This window comes from Buteo buteo, chromosome 2, assembly GCF_964188355.1.
Source record: "Buteo buteo chromosome 2, bButBut1.hap1.1, whole genome shotgun sequence".
NCBI lineage: Eukaryota > Metazoa > Chordata > Aves > Accipitriformes > Accipitridae > Buteo > Buteo buteo.
In genome coordinates, this window is record NC_134172.1 from 10,487,177 (window position 1) to 10,507,373 (window position 20,197).

Consider the following 20,197-nt stretch of genomic DNA (forward strand, 5'->3'; position numbering starts at 1 on the left):
CTGTGAAGTATTAACCATATTTTAATGAGACTGCATGTTAGTGTAGTTCAGCAGAATTAATTGGTTCTTGTCACTGTCTTCTGTGTTTTAATGCAACAAGTTACTTTTTATATTTCATTTCATTACCATAATAAACCTCATATGGATAAATACATTTTGTCTGGTATTGGACTCGCGTAACCATTGCATACTAATAATTGTGTCAAGGTAAGGCTAATTCACTTTGGGAAAAGAGCTTAATTTGCACTCCTTATGTTGAATATACATTATCTGTAGTTTTCAGCTAAACAACCACTTTAGTGTCTAATAAATTAGTGCCCAATAAATGCATCATAAATCTATCATTGTAAATAGCTATCCTCATGACAGTGTCCATCCAGCAATTGTGGCACAAAAGCATTATCTACAATGAAAGACACATTCAAAAGGGGCTCTATTGCCTCTGTCAGTAGCAGAAGGTAGAAATTCTATTATCAGCATATTGATTCCAATCCTGTAATGTGCTTTTAGATCCCATTAAACTATTGTCAAAGTGCATTCACCAGAAGTTGAAAAAGGTACTTAATAATTTGCACATTAGACCTGCTAATTAGGGGAGCTGTGCCATCAACCTTATCTTCCAACCCCAAATAGCTTTAGCTTTTGATAAAGAATTATCTAATGCAGTGCTACCAGCCTAGATTTCAACTGTTGGATCTGCTGCATAAAACGGTGGCCAATAAAAAGTCTCAGAAGAATGTCAGCCTATAGTTACAGGTGCCTTCAAGTAGCTGTGTATATTGATTTTACTTTTCCTTTTATCTTGTAGATTAGATAGTGATAAAATGGTTATAAAATGCTAATAATAAGTGTAAGGTTAACAAATTCAGAAAATACCTCCTCTTTTCAGACCTCCCTCCCCCGTGCCCCCTCTCTCTCAATGAGGAAGGTGAGTTGTGTGGCTGTGCAAGGGAAGAGAGGAAGATTGAAATATGTATTCCTCTTCCTTCAAAAATGTTAGATTCTGTACTCTAGCAAGTCTTCTCAAACATTGAGTCTTGTGATTACATGGATTGGAAAAGTTGAATATGATCAGAAGACTCCACAATCAGAAGGCTCCATAAATCAAGTGTAGAAGCACAAATCCACAGAAAAGCACTATGATATATATGGCAGCAGTTTCTGTGAAATCAGTATAGTACATCTTCTTTGACTTTTTAAACAGATGTGAATGCCATTGCTGTTACTGAAAATACGTTGACTCACTAAAGGAGAGTTCTTTGCCTTGAAATTTCCCTGAGAGAAAATTTTGAAGCCTTAAAAATAGTTCTGAAAGTTCCTGTCTTGGCAGCTTCTTTACTAGGATACAGTGGCTTACGTGAATTATTTTGGAGGTTTTTCAGAAGCAAAATTTTTAATTTGAGGCTGATCATTCTCAGGCAGATTTATAACACTTACGGCAAATGCATTTTTAGGCATTCAAATGCAATCTTCTACCTAGAACTCCTGCCTGAACATCTGGAAGGCAGATGACAGGGAAAGAAAGAAAACCTTTATCGACTTACTTTCAGAATGGGGAAAAACTTCAGGGGTGATGTGAACAGAAGTGATCAGAGTTCAGGAGAAAAGATAGAATATTTTCATCTGTCCTAAAACCAGTTTGTAAGAGTTCTTGACTATCTATAAAAGTGCTTTTTGAAATTGCACTGGAGATACATGTCTTACGTCTTCATACACAAAAAAAGAATACCTAGATGACAGGTCCCTTATTCTTTCCTGAAGTATTTCCCACTTTACCCTCTAAATATTACCTTTTTTTCCATTAACTTGGGAAGCAGCTGCTACTGCCAGATCTGTGTGAGCAGCAGCTAGCATTAAGTTTGTCTACCAACAGGCACTTGATGTTTTCAGATTGCTGTAATCACTTTACAGATAGACTTTGTGTGACTGATGATTATCAGTAAGCCAGAAGATAAGTCTCCTGAATTCTGCTTGACAAATACTATGTTATTCACTGTTTTGCTGATTTTTAGTGTGTATTTATTTCATTATTATGCTAATGTTCAAAATATTAGATATAATAACTCAAAATGATTGTTTGAACTGTTCACTTGAACTGCAACCATATATAAAATAGATGTAAATTTTTAATTTTTTTTTTTACAAACTGTTGTGGTTTTCTTAAATGAGAATATAAATGTAAGTTGATCACATTTTTTTTAGTATGTACCTGCAGAAACATATAATTGAATTTATAGCCAAGAAGACCCGAAGTGCATGCAACTGTAGTTCCGAGTGTATTTAACCTTCAGTCAGAGGCCTAATGCAATACTTCTGTCCACAGTACTAAAAAATGCAAAGCACCTTTTCTTGCAGATTTTTAAAGACATGAGACTTTTTGATCTCATTATGGTATTTCCCCTTCATTTTGAAGACATATTTTGTGAGTGTGGAATCAAATTCAGTTTTCTATGGTATTGTCTGAATGATCTGAATACTTACGTAAATAATATGTATGATTTGATTTCTTTTAAAATATGTGATTTTGATAATGAACCAAGTTAAAATTATTTTTTCGTTTGTTTAAACTTAGATTTACAAAATAGAAAATAAGGTGATGACACAAGTCTGCACGTTTTGGGTAACTTTCTGTTCTTGCCCATCCTGTGTAACCTGTGTTGTTATCTTGCACCATCTAGTGGCAAAAGTTGGATGGATAAAAATAAAAGTGCAATCTGATAAATCTTTTAAGATGTAATAAATTGTGTTGTGGCCTTTTTGAAAAGGAACTCTTCCAACAATTATTCCTGACATTTAGAATTAAGTGGGAGTTGTACAATAGTTCCTTTAAAATGCCATGAAAACGCTGAATGAGTAAAAAGTGAACTCCATTGACATTTACTATAGTTTTACTGCTACCAAGTGTTACTGTTTTCTGTGTTCTGTTTTACATCCATCTTAGCCTTTATGGCATAATATATTTATTATTCCGGCTACATTAGCCCTTTTGTTTCAGACTGTGATGATACTTTGACAAAATGGTAATCTCACATTGATAAACTCTGAAAATGGATAGTTAGATCACTGGAAAACCCCAGGAAATTGGGTTAACTGAATGCTCTAGTCTTACTTGTGGCACTGCAGGGTTGTGGGGAGGAAGGGGGGCTACAGAAGTGTTGCTGGATCAGAAATCAAGGTTTGCTACTTAAAAATATAAAAATAAAAGGAACAATAGGATTTAAAAAAAATTTTTTTTCCTATTTTCTAAAAACAGTGGTCAAGAAGAGTACAACACATTCTTCCTGCAAATCAGAGAAAAAAATTATAGGGAGAGAGAATAGCTTTTATTATACAATGAATACAGCTTTCCCGACATCTTTAAACCACTGTGGAGACAATACTATTATAATGCAAACATAAGCATAAATTAATCTATGTCCTGATCTCTGTTTGCTGACCTGCAGGGAAAGTTAGACGTTTTACTTCACCCAGTGCTGGGATGAATCTTAAAACACAGTGGTTTTCTAGAACACCCTGCCAGTAGTTCCCTTTTGCTATTTTAGGAAGTCAGTTCAAGCATCTTTTTGTGTAAATACTGAGCTCACAGAAATTATTGTACACAAATGGAGTCAAAACTATTAGTTAGTTGATTGTTGGTGTCTGTATTCTTAAGAGAAGCTTGATGAGTTAGGTGATACAAATATGCTTTAATATGGCCAAATTCAGTGTGGTCATACCTCAAAGAGAGGAATTGTATTTGGTAAAGTAGTGACAAAAGAACAAGTAATTATGCAGTTCAAAGAAAATTTGTAAGTGAGCAGATAGCGAAGTATTAGTAGTGTTGAGGTTTCAGCGGCGATCTGTTCATGTGGAACATCACTGGTAGCTCTGATCCTGTAACACCAAAGAGGACAGGAATTTAAATAATAAGTAAGAGAAAGCTTTCTGATCTTGTTAGGTTTTGTAAAAGGGTATTTTACAGGAGGAAATTAAAGGAACTTATTTTAGTTCAGTGAAGAAGTCTCTGGGAAGATTAATGAGGTTGCTGGCCGTAAGTAATACATCATGGATATAATTGAGGAGGAAGGGAAGAGCTGGTTAAGCTATTGGACAATATTGAAATAAGAGCAATGGGTATGAACAAAATTTACCCATTAGACTTGAAGTGGAAATTAGAATGTTTCTAATCATTAGATGACTCCAATTATTGACTAACTTTCCAGTAACAATAGTAAAACTACTATAGTGGGATGAAACAGTACATTCCTAGACCGCGTTGTTGCCTGCAGTAGCAGAGGAGAAAGCTTAGCAGCGCAGGGACCCCTTCTTGTCAGGTGTTTCCACTGTGGTATGGATCATGTCCCACACTCTATTAATGCTCCTTGTGGACTTTATCAGTAAAAATATCCTCACCCTTCGGCCAGTCAGTAGCACCAGGTACTACCTGGTACTACTGGCAGTCAGTACTACCAGCACACAGACATGGTGGAGTATTGATGAGGTTTTTTTTTACTGTAGTTGTAACAAAAGCAAGAAGCTTGCAGCTGAAGGATTAAAGTGGGAAGTAAGACATATTTTTAACACCTATTGTAATTCAGGTTGTTGTAGCTTATCAAGGAATACTTCATCACATGAAGTCTTTACGCCAGGATTGCCTGTCTCTCTAAAAAATGTGCTCTAACTCATCTATGGATTTATTGAGTTAAATACAGGAATCTCTAGACAGAATCCACTGGCCTGTGTTATCTGGGAGGTCAGATTCACAGATCTTAATGTTCTCTTTTGGCCTTAAAAAGCTATGAATCAAGTAAAAATCGGAATGCTCAAAAGCACTGTGAATTTTTAATCTTACCATTTTGTATTTTGCTTAGTGCTAGAACAGTTCACATATTAGGTAGCATGTTACAAAAGAAGCTATTCACGTGTTTAATTCTCTGTGCTTTAAAGATGTGGTCGTTACCACAGACGGAAACGCACCGTTGTTTAAAAAAAAAAAAAAGTTAAAAAATTGCTGACTTGACTGTAGAAAAGCAAACTTTTTTGGGAATGGTTCAGAAGGTGACAGTATCTCAGCTTTTCAGGTTTTTTAATCCTCTTCTTAGTACTCTAATAATCACTTCCAATTGGGCTGCTACTCATCAAAATTAACCTCATGCAGTAGAAAATGTAAAGGTCTTTAGTGTTTTAATAACAACTACCTTTGATCCTAGTTTATATATTAATGCAATTACAGTATCTTTGGTTTTAGGGTTTTTCATTACAAATTCTTCCATGATGAGGTGTCTTGGTGTACTTGAAGGACAAAAGTTAAGCTTCTCAGTAGAAAAACAAGGTTTAAGCTTGATTTTTTTGTTTGTCTGGGGTTTTTTTACTTTTGTTGAAAGTACTGAGCATGTATAACTTGGATTTTCAACAGTAAGAATTGTGAATGCTTATCATTCCGTAAATTAGGCTTGTATCAGAATCTTAATTTTGACTCAGTAGACATTGCTTTTACCCTAATGTTGATCCTGCAGAATTCACCATCACCAGTTAGAGAAGAGCCTAGCCAGTCAAGCCCAGCTTTTCTGATCCAACTGGAAGGAGAGTGCTCTGTGTGAGCTTGGTGCTTATACAAGCTACTCTCTCTTCCAGGGCATTTAATAGCATCAGTGAAGCTAGGGGCGAGCTTGCCAAGGGGAAGATTTTCGCCTCAGTTTCTGTCTGACTTGCAGTGGTGAATTTAGTATTACATGCTGTCTCCTATAAAAGAACTCTGACTTTGCTGAATCTGCTTTCTGGTAATAAACCATAGGGCCATGCGGTCAGCTGCATTAGCAGCTGGAGGTCTAGGTCTAAAAACTGGATGTCTAGAGTGTGCTTTTATGAGTAAACAGAAAAAACCCTACCTTTATAACTTGTCATAATCTTTTATCTTATTTTGAGGTGAATATTCTTCACTATATTCTAGTAAACTTCAAATATATACCTCACTTACTAGAATGTTTTGCAGTTCAATTTTACGGTTACAGCACACAATTAAAGTTTACCAAGGTGATGAAAATTGTTATGTTTATAGGTGGTTGAGCTGAAGCCAGGTGGAAAAGATATTCCTGTTACCAGCGCTAACCGAATCGCATACATCCATCTGGTGGCAGACTACAGGTTAAACAAACAAATTCGGCAGCATTGCCTTGCCTTCCGTCAGGGACTGGCCAACGTTGTGAATCTTGAATGGCTTCGAATGTTTGATCAACAGGAAATACAGGTATTTCTGCTTAAAACTGCAGAAAACAATTGCTTTAAACAGAAATAAATGCTAATTTCTCCCTGTAATGTAACCGTCTAATTTCCTTCACTATTAGGTTCTGATTTCTGGTGCCCAGGTTCCTATTAGTTTGGATGACCTTAAATCTTTCACAAACTATTCAGGTAAGCATATTTTACTTAAATAAAAAAATGTGTTATGACTGACTCAGAAGTAAATAAACTTGCTTTTTATCCTAGCTTTTAGAAGAAAGTTGTAGGGTCATTCTTGTTAACTTTGGTTGTTAACTTTGGCCAAACTCTCTAGACAGGCCTGAATTTTGGAAGATTGGGTAAAATTGCAACCTAATTTTATAAATGCTGGGAAATATAGGTATACAGTTTATTTTATTCACACACTTAAGTACAAGTTTATAGCTGGATAATTAGAGAACATGTAATTCCTTTTCTAAATGGGTGTTAGTCAATGTTTATGTCTGGTTGCCCTGAAAATAAGTCTGCAAATGACTTTGGGATAGTTGTTTTACCACCTTATTCAGATACTTACCATTTCTCAGATAGCCTGAAGAGAGAGCTCGTATTTTTTCCTTGTGAGAAATGTAAGGTATCTTGCTTCATTTTTCCCTGCATTTATCATGCATGTAATCAAAAAGTAGCTACTATATCATCAGTTCACATCCAAACTTATCTCAACGTAAGTTGATGCATTAAATAACATCCTGAGTCTTGCAGATTTTGCAGACTCTTGGAGTAAAGGTAGTAATCCAAAGTTACTAGGTAAATGCTAAACTAAATATAATTAATTTAAAATAAATAGGATTAGGTGAAGAAAACTGCAGTTAAGAAGCTGAGGGAGATAGTAGCCATAGGTAAGCAATGAATGAGAAACCGAAAACGCAGTGATCAAAGAGATCTATAGATACTGGAAGTCAGCAACATAAGCCTGCTGGTTATAATATTTTCCCCAAGCTTTTCAAGATTGATACTAGGTTTTCTGAAGAATTTATTTCTTACATAAAACTATTCTACCTATAAATCATTTAAATCTCATTATAGGTGGCTACACAGCAGACCATCCTGTAATTAAAATATTCTGGAGAGTTGTAGAAAGCTTCACTGATGAAGAGAAACGCAAACTACTCAAGTTTGTAACAAGCTGCTCTCGACCGCCTCTTCTGGGGTTTAAGGTATATATCTTCCTGACTTCCTGGCAAGTTTTTGTAAATACTGCAGGTTATGATACAAGCTTTTCTTGTCTGTAGGACTTGACAATTTGAGAATAATGTTCCTCTGTGACTACAGAAACAGTTTTGATGTTTGCATTTGTGTGTATAAAGAGTATAGTTTTAAAATATCTAATGAAATGTTGTTCTGTTGTTTTCTATTTTAACTGCAAAATTTGATAAGCCTACAAACACATTGGTTAGAGCGCTTATTCTTTCTCATGGAAGATCCTTGCTACCATTTAATGTTACTGAACCCAAGCAGTATTGCTACCAGTTTCAAGGAACAGGTTGAGTTAAGAATAATGTCTTTTAAATCAGGCGAAAGAGGATTTGGGATATAAAAGCAGCTATTAAATTTGAACCTCTTAAATTAACCATTTGAAGTGGGAGATGCATTGTGTTACCTTCTAATTACCATTTATCTGCTTATAGGGTCACATGTCATTACCCTTTGTATCTAAATATTTTGCTGCTGTCTTTAGATTGCTATTGACAGTGAAGCTTAAGTATGAAGAAAACTTTTGTCTACTGCTTATAAAACTAAAGAGAGGCTGAGGTAAATTGAAAACATTTTGAAACTAAATTCTGAGGATATTCTACCCATCAGTTTCAGCTGGGCTGCAAAATTCTGGCTAAGAACTGGCCATGGACTTAATTGCCTCTAAAATGTGGGAACTTTCAATGCTTTTCTGTAAAAAAAAAAAAGAATAAATTGCTTCATAGCAATGCCATCACCTTTAGTGCAGTGGTCAACAGTATCTTTACTGTTGTACTATTTAGTAAAATTAATACAATGGTGGGCTTATGTGGAACAAATAGAGGCATTGCGTCATCCAGTTCCTTACAAGTAAGAATAAGATTTGTTGCCAAACAAAATTTGAGTACGTGTACTTAATAAATTCTCACATTATAAGGTACTGTGGTACAATATTTAATTAACAGTGGATAGTAACTAATTTCCTACATTTATTAGGTAAAACAGGTAGATGCACCCATAAGAAATGAATGCAGGTATTGTGTAAGTCCTGAGGGTTTATTAGCTGTTCTGTAAAATAAGTGGAGTTGAATGAACATTTTCTCATTATAAAAATACTTCAGGGACAGATACTAACATTTTATATAGGAACAAGGAATTCAGATACACTTAATAGTCTGGAGGTGGAAACAACACACTTGGAATTTTGCACAATTTTTTCTTGAATCTTATTGTGGAAGTTCATTCTGGTGCGGTTTTTGGGGGGTTTTTGTTTGGGTTTTTTTGTCAGCATTTAAAAAAATACTTGCAAATGCTAGAGGAATTTCTTCTCAGCTCTAGGAATTGGGCCCTTTCTTGTGATGTGGCCTGGGAGTGACACGTGATAAAGACGTCAGAAGTAAAAAATGAAACAAAAACCCCCACCTTCCTCTTCCATGCACACAGCTTAGATTTTTTTGTAGTACTTTAGTACTTATCACTGTTTTTTTCATATTGAGTTAAACAAAATTAATTTTAGAATTTTCAAACTTCTGATTAATTTTTTCAAAAATACGGTTTTCCTCTGCAAAACAAACAAGAAGACACTCCAGTATTGAAATCACAGTGGTCTCAGACACAGACCTCTGACACTTGAATGATTTAAAATACATAAAATCATACATGGGTTGTGATATAGTAGTATGTGGATCACTTGCTAGGGGTGATGAAAGAATACTCCCAGTAGTTTAAACAGTGGGTTTTTTTCCAGGCTGCAGAGCGATTTTGGAGTGGAAGAGTTGTTTCTAGTGCCACATTCTGCAGGGAAGCACGGCCCTTTTCCCTTGACTTCCACCTATCCTGTTATACTGCAACTTCACGTTCTCTTCCCTCTTCAGTCCTTTTGTTTATTTTCCTATTTCTTTGTAAGCTGATACAGGTATGCGGCACTGCCATTGCAGCGTGTGATCATTTAAACCTCCCTTTGGTACAGTTGTTCTGTAACCCTCTGTGCAGTCTCACCCTCTGCACAATCCCTTCAGCTGCTCTAGCAAGTGCTGTGTGGTGCTGTTAGCTTGTGGATAGGCAACGTGTCTTCAATATCTACAATATATAGCTCAGTTACACTCCTTTTATAGGCACCTAGGAGAGGAATTGGCACTTGCAGTCGGTAATTTGTCTGCTCCACGCGTCTACTTCAGGATGAAATGAATCATGTCTTAGGCTCTGCAAAACGTACTTACTAGATCCCCTTCAACAGAAAAGAGTGTCTGGTGTGACTAGATTTGGATATGGAGACAATGGAGATGGCTGTTTAAACACATGAATCCTACCTAGGGTATTCATTGATTGATTTGTGTGATTGATTATTTAAAAGCCTGCAAGCATTTCTCTTAAACTCTCCAAGTCCATGTGAGTTTCACTGTACCATACTCTTAGCAACAAGCAAGATTTTATAGGACATTGGGAAGAACAATTAGAAAACTGTGGGGTGAGACCAAGATAGAACAGTGCACATCAGTCATGTAATAAACGGAGAATTGGGAAACAATTGTATGGAAACAAAGTAAACAGAAGTCTCCATTTGTTATCATCCTTTTTAATTACAAGGGGAGAGGAAGAAATGCAGATGTAGCTACCCAGCTTTGAGGTGGCCAGCGTGACATTTGAAGAGATGGACGAAGTGAATCAAAAGTCTAAAAATACTAAGGCTGACCATGACACATTAAAAAAGAAGCCAAATGTGGAAAGTTGAAGTCTGTGTGTGTACTTGGGAGATAGGCCCCAACCTGACTTTAAAATACTTGGCTTGGAAAAAATGGAAGTTAAATAGTCATCAAATTTTCAGCATGATAGCAGTAAGTTAAAAGATTAATTCACTGTACAATGGACTTGCGAGCTCAGCCACATGTAACAGTCTTGGCAACAGAAAGCAGAGTGAGAAGGCATTACTGCTGCTTTGCTGGGCAGCGGTGAGCGGGAGTTCAGTCAATACTTGGATGGTGCTTGCAGTAGGATCTCGTTAACATGGATTTACCAACAAACCAGGGTTTTGCCAAAAAAGGAAGTAGGTAACTGGTATTGTCATCGGCAGTAATGTCTTGGTAGCCTGTGACAGTGTGGTGTTTAGAGCTTTGAAGGCGAAGCGTGTGAAGCTGCAGGAGTGCTGAATATTATTGGCCAAATAACTGAATAAATTTATGTTGATGGTAGACATTCACACAAGGTATCTTCAAAATCTGTTTACAGTTTTAATATGTGTACTGTATTTTGCTGAGGGGAACACATTTTCTGGTTCTCGCTCTGCAATGTTCTGTACACTTTATATTGTGGAACCTTCACATTTCCTTAAAGTTGGTGCCTGTTAAGATAAGGAAATGTCTTGACACTCATAGCTTATAGATAGCACAGTCTAACTTTGCATCATTTAAAAATCTTAAACTTTCACTGCCAGATTCAGACTCAGAATAACATTTACTAAAGCTAATTAAAGTTTAATAAGTTTAATAAATGTGATTGTTACGGACAAAAAAAAAAAATCATTAAAGCGTGGTTGAAAATTGTTAAGTTCCAATCAGGTCACATAATAAATTGATGATACTTTTCACTTCCAAACTATTGCAGTTTCCTGCTGTACAGTATTTAATTATGCAACAAATGGTGCCCTTGGCATGACATTTCAATTTAGAACTTCATTTTTCCATTTTTAAAGCTAAAGTAGGGGAATTCAATTAGCATTTTGAAAGGAACACTAAAAATGCAGCATTTTAGCCATGAAATACTTTTAAGGCCTCCATTTGAACAATAATTTAGCTTAGAATCTCATTGACCTTTTGCCTTTGGAGCTGGGATTTTTTTCCAGTTTCTAAAATCAGAACTGCTTTACCTCAGGCAAGCATTTGATAAAATGAATACTTTCTTGCCAGCAAAAGCAGTGCTTTAGAGGTAACAAATAAATATATTTTTCACTATACTCTTTCTCAGAAGAAGAAAAAATCAGATATTATTAAAACAATTAAATATTACATACAAAATGTCTTAAAAGTCTGTTCCTCAGATCAATAGCTATCACATCAGAGGAATAATCAGCATTTAACAAGTTTATATCATTACAGACTCACTATGCACATCAATATCATCCCAATAACAGCTGAGTGACTTTATAATCACTCTGTGAAGAAATACAAAGTATAATTGTTTTAAATAAAATTAGATTTTTATTTGGAGAATATAAACTACCTCTTGATTCAGAGTTCTAGACCATGGTAGTGTAAATACTTGCTTAATCTTACATGTGAACAGATACACTGAAGTCATTAGTACTGTTCGTCTTGAAATTCATAAATTGTAGGCTTGCTGAAAGATTAATTTAGACAGAAATCCCTTTAGGGCAAGAAATGCCTTTAACATTGTATCAGACGATTTTAACAAAGAATATATGAAATATACGATTGTATATGGTGGTGAGTAGAAGGAAAATGATGGCTTGATACTCATCCACTTGAACTTACTTTATATATCTGGGGTATGCTAACAAACTAAAGCTCTAGAAGGAAAACACTGAAAGGGTATGTTTGATCATAGTTTTTTTATTTGTTTGGGATTTTTTTTTTGATGTCACAGAAAGAAACTGATGTAGTACTGTAGCTTTATAAAATTTGTTCTTAGATCTAGTCACTTACTCATGCTCTCCTCAGAGCATCACTTTAACATGACAAGTAAATGCTCGTGTAGAATTTTTGCGTAAAACTGCAATACTTTTGAACTCGTAACAGAAGAATGTTGTAACTGGCATAGCACATCACTTCATTAGCTAGGGCGAAATTGCCTTTATTGGGATTTTTGTGTATACAGAAACAACATCTTCCCTGCTTGGAAGGAAGAAAACAACTCAGAAGGAGCTGTGTCATTATACAATGACAAATACTATATGCCATTCAAACATGATAGAACATCCTTCTCCATTTACCTCCATTACTGCTAGTGGTCTGTTGTTCCCCGTGTTCAGCATGTATTTCACTGTCAGAAAACTTCAGTGTAGCAGGAAGCCATCATTTTCCTGTTCCTACAGAATAAACAGCATCCATGGGCATTTGGGAGGCTTTGTAGGGAGGAGAGTCTGAAGCTGGGAGTCCCAGTTGTTTATCCCAAACACAGCAAAAAAATTCTTGCATGCTGCTCTATTATTTTTTCCATTTCGTGTTTCACCATTTTTGTAGCATCATAAATTTGCAGAGTAGAGTGTATGAACAATAACAAATAATTATTTTTTCCTTAGAACCAAATAAATTGCTTTGTGTTTTGCAAATTAATGGATCTTGGTAGGGACAAGGTAGAGGGAGGCACTACACAACTCAAAAGTGCTTTTGGGACCACCAGGAATGAAAGAAAATGCCATTTGAGTATGTCATTGTGACAGGTTTTAATGTAATGATTTATTTTCTAGAAATCTGTGCCAGCTGTTACGGGGTAGGTTTTGGCTTGCGTGTATTTTTTGATGTTTTTTTCTGTTGCATTTTTCAGGAGTTATATCCTGCATTTTGCATTCACAATGGAGGATCTGATTTAGACAGACTACCTACTGCCAGTACCTGCATGAACTTGTTGAAGCTTCCTGAGTTTTATGATGAAAATCTTATGCGAAGCAAGCTTCTTTATGCCATTGAATGTGCTGCTGGATTTGAATTAAGCTGAGTCAAACTGATGCTTATTTGGATGATCTGCAGAGGAACTAACCAGTGCCTACTCTATAAGCAGCACCCATACCCAAGCAGTTTTAAGGGAATTCTATCTAGATTTCTGCAGCTCTTGTGTCTTATCAAATGCCCTCAAATAGGTTTCATTTTTAAACATGGTTTCTTAGTTAGCTTTCATTAAATAATACTACATTGACGCTGCTTTATGATTCAAAACAATGAATGCTGTGTGCAGCGTGGCTGTTGTCTGTGTTTATGCGAGGAAAGAGCACATTTAAAGAACAGTGACATCTCAGTGAAATTAACCAAAGATGAAGCTTTGGCTTTGTGCTGTTCAAACATAAATAATTTCACAAACTGGCAATAAAGTTGTGTACCATGCAGCGCATTGGGATGAGACAGGGCTAACATCCTGTAATTAATCTTTTAGATGGAAGTGAAGCAGATGTTTGCAGATAGCCCAGAACTGAGAGGATGGAAGTGCTCGTTACTGATAACCTAACATCTTTACTTACGTTGTAGAATTGTTTACAAATCATAGTTGTTGCAGAACTGATTTTGTTTTATACTACCTTCTCTCAAGATGGTAGGCACTGAGATAAAACTTTTCTAATATTCCATTTGTGCTTTCTGAAATACCTTGGAGAAATTGGATTCGCATTATTTTAAGTTCAATCTTCGGCTGCGTCATTATCACTTGAACACTGTTGTGAATGGGTGTGACTAACCATGTTTTCTCTGTTCTGTTTCTGTCTTTTGTGCCTGTACAGATTTTTTTTTTTAAATGTATCAGACTCCTATTGCATACACAGTACATACAAAAGTCATCACTTTGGAAAAATATACATGTAACAACTATTAAAATTATTTGAACCAAAGTTACCAGGCTTTATCTTTTATATTTGAAGCCTGTGGTGTTCACATTCCTTTTCCCTGTCATTTCTTTCCATCTTAAATACTTTATCTGTGCCGCAGACACTAGTCAAATTCATTATTTTTTTGTGATTAAACAGCTTTTATATCCATCTGCCTGCAGTATTTCTGCTAAGAAAAGTGGGTGGGAATATGCTGCTTAATATAATTTGATATCTGGGAAAAAATTTGCTTTCATATGGAAGGAACTGATCCCCTGGTAGTAGGCACATCGTTGGTATTCGTATGCAAACTGCAGTCAATTTAAAAAAGGAATTATAGTTCAAACTGTAAGATTCATAAGAGCATCCCTCTGAACTTCAGTTTTATATTTTAAATCATCAAAATTTACAATCAAATTTGTATTCATCTCTTATGCAAAAAAATACTTTGCTGTTACTGGAAGCCTCTGTTTGATTTCATATTTAATAAGCAGTAACCAGCAATATCCTTTTACATGTGGGGAAACTGAGTGATTTTAAGATGTTTACTAGTAACCATATAAAAATGTATAATTTCTTAATTTGGGTAAGAAATGAAGTGTTAAAATACTATTTGTAGTCTTGATGTACAGAAATAAAACGATTGGTTTTCTTTTTGGTTTTGTTTTAGGCTTTTTATTTATGTTAAATGTTACATACCCAACCTATTCTTTATCCCAAAATTCTTTTCTTGTATATTTTTCTACATAAATTATGGAACTTGTAAAGAAGTTGAAAAAGAGATCAGTAATAGTGGAACTGCCTCCTAATCACAAAACCTGAACACTTCTTTTAGATAGCATTATTTATTTTAGAATCTAATGCTTTAAATATTTTGAAATTATTTTTCAATTCCATTGTTTTGCTACATTGGGTAGTGTTGTGTCTGTATTTTGTAAAATTAAATTTAAATTTTCTATTAAATGCTCATATTTTGAAGATTGTGTTGGAGTCATGCCAAGTAATCATGACTGGTAATGTACGCTTTCTGCTTTTGTAAAAGGAGACAGTGCACACTATTCCTGTCTGTTACCATGAGTGCAAGTTCAACAGAGAGGGTAGGCTGGGGGCAAGTGTGAGTTGCAGATAGGTGTGGTCATGTAATGGCAAGACTCACACCGCTGCAGAAAACTTCAGTAGAGAATTTGAGTTTGCTGAAAATACTCTGACTTTTTAATTTTTCAGTATGTAGTACTCTGTGATCTTGTTTTATATATTCTGTACATTAAGTATGAAATTCTGACATACTCAAGTCAGTGGGATTGTAGCCTAGTTTTCAGTCTGCAGGTAGTCAGTTGAAAATCTATGCTGCAACAGCTTACACTTTCAGTATCCAGACTGCAATAAGAAGAGGGTAGGGCTTTCCTTTGGCAACAACTGCTTTAAATTCTGACTGTCATCTGTTTTTGTATAGTCAAGATGAAGCACGAGTCCCTACTTTTCAATGATCTATTGCTGGATATTTTAAGGAACAGGAGATAAAGGTATGAGAAATAATACAGGTATAGTTAGTCATGTCCTGAGGAGCTAGGTGGTCTAAATGATCTCTTGTAGCTCTTCTGTAGCAAGAATTGTTTATATATGAAAATGGGTTTTCTGTTTTTCAAAAGAAGAGTGAACTCTCTCCCAGTTGTGATGCTGCCAGAGTTTAGGTAGGCAGAGGCAGGAAGCACTTGCATGCAAGTAACCTGAAATATTATTGTAGATTTTGATCATCAGAATTATAGCAGTAATAATTATGGGTTTGGAGTTGTTTTCTGTGCAAGACAACCCTTCCTTAAAGTCAATTTCAGTGCTTCAGTGTTTTGTCCTCCTACTTCAGTACTTGCATTTTGAAAAATGACAGCATTTTCTGTTTGGTTTTTGTTTTCAAATGATTTTCGTTTTATAATTTTGTAACCTATTTTAAAAACATTTTTGTCAAGGTTTATCTTTATAATGGAAGAGGTTGCAAATTCTTCATCTCTCCAAAGTTAAAAGGCATAAGAGGGGAATAAAAAAATAAAATTAGGACTTGGTCTGTTTAACTCTGAGAATTTTTCTGGATGTGGGTTTAGTCTTACTAGCTGGAAATAACAAACGACAAACCAAACCAAACCAGAAATGATTGGCCTTAATCTCAGCTGTCTTCTGTCATGGTCCTGAAAGCCAGACTTGTATACATTTCACAAAACTCACTCATGATTTCTAGGGAGAATTTATGCCTACAGAAGGGGAAAGATTTGGCTCCAGTTTCATGTGTAAACACTGAGCTGACAGAAGTTTGATTTGAACAACAAGGATTTCTTCAGTTATTTTTGTGTGTGGTGCTCCATAACTAAAAAAAAAAGAGCTTCCTGATGCTATTAGTAGCAACGTGGACAGGTTTTTTTGGCATTACTTGAGTAATCTAGCACAAACATCCTAATTTGATCTGTGAAGGGCTTTGGAATTCAAAGAAAACACTTTAAGGAGTGCAGTGAGCTCATGCTAAATTTCAGGTTAAACCAAAACCTGTTTGTTAAATGCCAGTGAGACAGCACATCCTCTTTTCACCACTGAAAAATAGTACAGCACAGAAACAAAAAGGAAAAAACATGAGAGCTGTTTTTCTTGGAATGTTTTGTTGGAGCTGTAATTTTTTTTTGTATTTATAATTATATGCAAAAACTTTAAAACATTTGCTCATATACATGAATCTGTGTTAATAATGGTTTGTGATGTAAATGCTTGATACTATTTTTTTTCATGATGCTTTGCCTGTCAGTGAAGGAGAGAAGAAATGAACATGGTCTGTAAAACTGATCAGGATATCTATATTTTTATTGACTTCTGCTTTTGTGAATAAAATAATTTGAGTTTTCTTGAAACTTTGCAGAAACACTCTTTTCTTTCGCGCCCCCCCCCCCGTAAATTTGGCATTCTCTTGCTAAAGATTGATAATACTGAATAGGTTCTAAAAGAGAAGCTAATATTAACTGTTCATTGGTCTTGAGGTTACTACTGTTGGAACAGGCTGCCCAGGAAAGTGGTGGAGTCACCATCCCTGGAGGCATTTAAAAGACGTGTAGATGCGGCCCTTAGTGGTGGACTTGGCAGTGTTAGGTTAATGGTTGGACTCAATCTTAAAGGTCCTTTCCAACCAAAGTGATTCTATGATTTTACTGCTTCAGGATGATTTGTAACTTCAGTTTTCGAGCTGTGAAGTTCCCACTCTTGTCAGTCAAACTGCAGCTCTAAGGTTTAGCTTTGTTTCATTGCGTCTTTCAAACAACGTAGCTAAGATCACTGATGTGCTTTGAAAAAACTTCAGAATCTTTGGAAAGAAAACTCATTCCTTGGATAAAAATATGAGAAGCTGTAATTCATAGTGAAGAATGCTACTCTCTTAGCAAACACGTACAAAAACATCTCTTTCAGCTTCTTCTGGAATTTTAGCACATGTGTAGGCCCCTCTGAACATGTAATTTGATTTTTATCTCCTTTGATAATTGTAATTATCTGCTTCCCTTTGCTTTTTTCTTATTTTCATTGCTAAATACATTTTTAGTTCCACGATAGCATTTATATAGTATTATGCATGTGTATTTTGGAATGCTTACAAATAGCACCATATATTCTTCAGCTTACCTACCACTAAAAATGTGGTAAACAGAAAATAACAGAAGATTCCTCTTGTAGGGCAGTTCATAATTCATAGCATGAATAGAACAAAAATGCCCAGATACCTTGCCTGTTTTTCAGTATGTATCTGGTAGTCTGGAAAGCTTATAATATTTCTGATGTGTGTAGAGAGACAACACAAGGCAAAAAGTGATTATGAAGTTGTACCAGTTGAATGCATTTCAAAGAACACGGAACCTGGTTGAGGTCAGTAGGAATGTCTGAAGATGACCTAGTCCAACCCCTCTATTCAAAGCAGGGTCAGCTGGAGCAGGTTGCTCAGGATGTTGCCCTGTGGAGTTCTGAATGTCTCTGTGGATGGAGACTCCACAACTTCTCTGGGCAACCTGTTCCAGTGTTAACTACCTTTACAATAAAACATTTTTAATCAGGTTTAAACACAATTTCTTTTATTCCAGTTTGTGCCCATTGCCTCTTGTCCTGTCACTGGGCAGTACTAAGAGGAATCTGAGCCTTCTCCAGGCTAAACCAAGCCCAGCTCTCTCAGCCTCCCCTCATATGACATGTGCTCCAAAACCTTAATCATCTTTCTCTCTGACTTGCTTGTTAGTGAACACAGCGGCATCTTCAAAATACCTTTGTGGATGTGATGTGACTGGGGACAGAGTAGACTACACTAATTCTCTTCCTTGTCAGATGCCTGTAGATGTCTGTAGTTAATAGATGGCATTTACCAGTTAAGGTTAGATTTAAGGTTTTGTGGCTTTGCTTTTTCAACTTCCAGTGCTGCTTTGTCTTTTCAAGGATTTTGCAAATCTGTTATCAATTGCGAAATAACAGACTTAGTAAAAATTGGTCTCATTTATTTTCACAACATTTTATGGATACAATGCTAAACATTGATGCAGAAACCACAGGACTAATGCTAAATGTTAAATAATCTGTGTATTCATTTGTTCTGCCACCAACAGTATCAAACATGTAGGAGTGCAACTTCCTGGACAAACTCCTGTAATTTGGCTGTCTTCTGCAAAGACTGGGTAGCTCAGTGCTAGGTGCAATCCAGCAAAGCACATCAGACAGTCAAAGAGGAGAAACATGGGAATTCTGACTGGCACCAGCAGGACTGCTTATACATAAAGGCAGGCACAGATGTCCTGCAGGCTTGATTTCATGCTGTCAAGGGATGAACTTGTGTGATGGTTAAATCATTGCTACGTTTCATTGCTAGAATAGTTGCTCTCCAGCCTGGGACTAAGTTTGCATGTCCACATCTCTGTAGAAAACCTACATTCTGTTTGCAGTGTTTGTTAATGTATTTATAGGAACAGCTTGCTCAAATGTCCTACTATATTTAAGATCATTCTTTTTTGCATTCCCAGAGCAGCTGTTAGTTCATTCTGTGTAACATTTGACTGAAAAGTAGTTTTGCGTTATTTCTATTTTATTCTCTGTTTATAGTTAACACAAAACTCTTGATTGCTGAAGAAGGAAACAGGCATTTACCAGATGGTGTAGTTTCAGATCATCTTGCTACTTCTGCTTACCCTAATGTTCAATCTAGGAAAAGCATCTCTCAGCAGTTGCTGTGTAGTTTTGCTGTGTGTTGTCAAACACACCTTCTAAAGAAATTAGTTCCGTCTAGCCCTTGTATCTTTAATTAAGAATAATTCTTTTCCTTACAGCTCTGCTTACTGTTTTTCCGCTCTGCACTTTCAGGCAAACAGCAGCAGAGCCCGAAGTTCTGCAGAGATACTTTAGGTCTAATTATGTGTTTGATCTGTCTGGCTATTGATGAAAAATTACATAGAATTAACTAATATTTGGCATTGGTATATGAACATAAATGCTGATCAAGCTGTCCTTGCAAGGAATAAGCACTTGCCTTAAGCTGTGAGATCTTCTGACTGCCCACAACAGTTCTTAGGTTGTTGTCTGCACACCTCAAATAATCAGCAGAATACACCTGGTACTTCAGGAGGAATTAGCAAAAGCACCAGCTATCCTGAAATGTTTTAATCGCTTTCAAAAGCGTCCACTCGGCTCAAGCTTTTGGTTACAAAGAGGAGTCCAGATAAACTTGCAGTAAGAAGCACTGTACCAATGAAAATTGAGGTTGTGCTCAGCAGAAAAACCTCTGGAGAATGCTAATGAAAATTGGTTATTTTGTGCTTTTAATGCTTCTACTTAAAGTTTTAAACATTAGGTGTATTGCCCATATTTCAAACCTAATTGTTTCTGATAAGCTATCAGCAAAAAGTTAATGCTTATATTTAATTAAGTGGCACTTTCCAGAATTACTTTGCCAGTAGTACTATAATTAAATGATGTGAGAACAGTCTTTGATACATATGCTCGTGTTCTTTGCTAATACCAAAAATAGAATCTGTAAATCTGTAAATAGAAAAACTGGATGCATTAAGCAGCAGGCCAGAGCAGCAGGCCGAGAAGGCTGCAGCCATTACCACATCAAGCGGACTAATATTAATATCTCTCTAATGCAGCATTTTTAAGCATTTCTTGTGTTCTGATGGGCTTTTCATAATTGACCTCCATAAGTCATAAAAAATGATTAAAAAAAAGAATCTGGGAACTATGTGA

General features: G+C 35.9%; 1 protein-coding gene across 1 annotated transcript in view; it reads left to right on the forward strand.

Moving 5' to 3' along the window:
• UBE3C (ubiquitin protein ligase E3C) overlaps positions 1-14,611 on the forward strand; it is an 80,473-nt gene extending 65,862 nt beyond the window's left edge. Inside the window, exons 20-23 of the mRNA XM_075045441.1 lie at positions 6,038-6,226; positions 6,324-6,390; positions 7,282-7,412; positions 12,928-14,611. Coding sequence (XP_074901542.1) covers positions 6,038-6,226; positions 6,324-6,390; positions 7,282-7,412; positions 12,928-13,098 — 558 coding nt within the window. The 3' untranslated portion in view covers positions 13,099-14,611. The remainder of the gene's footprint in view (positions 1-6,037; positions 6,227-6,323; positions 6,391-7,281; positions 7,413-12,927) is intronic.
• Positions 14,612-20,197: the final 5,586 nt, after the last annotated feature.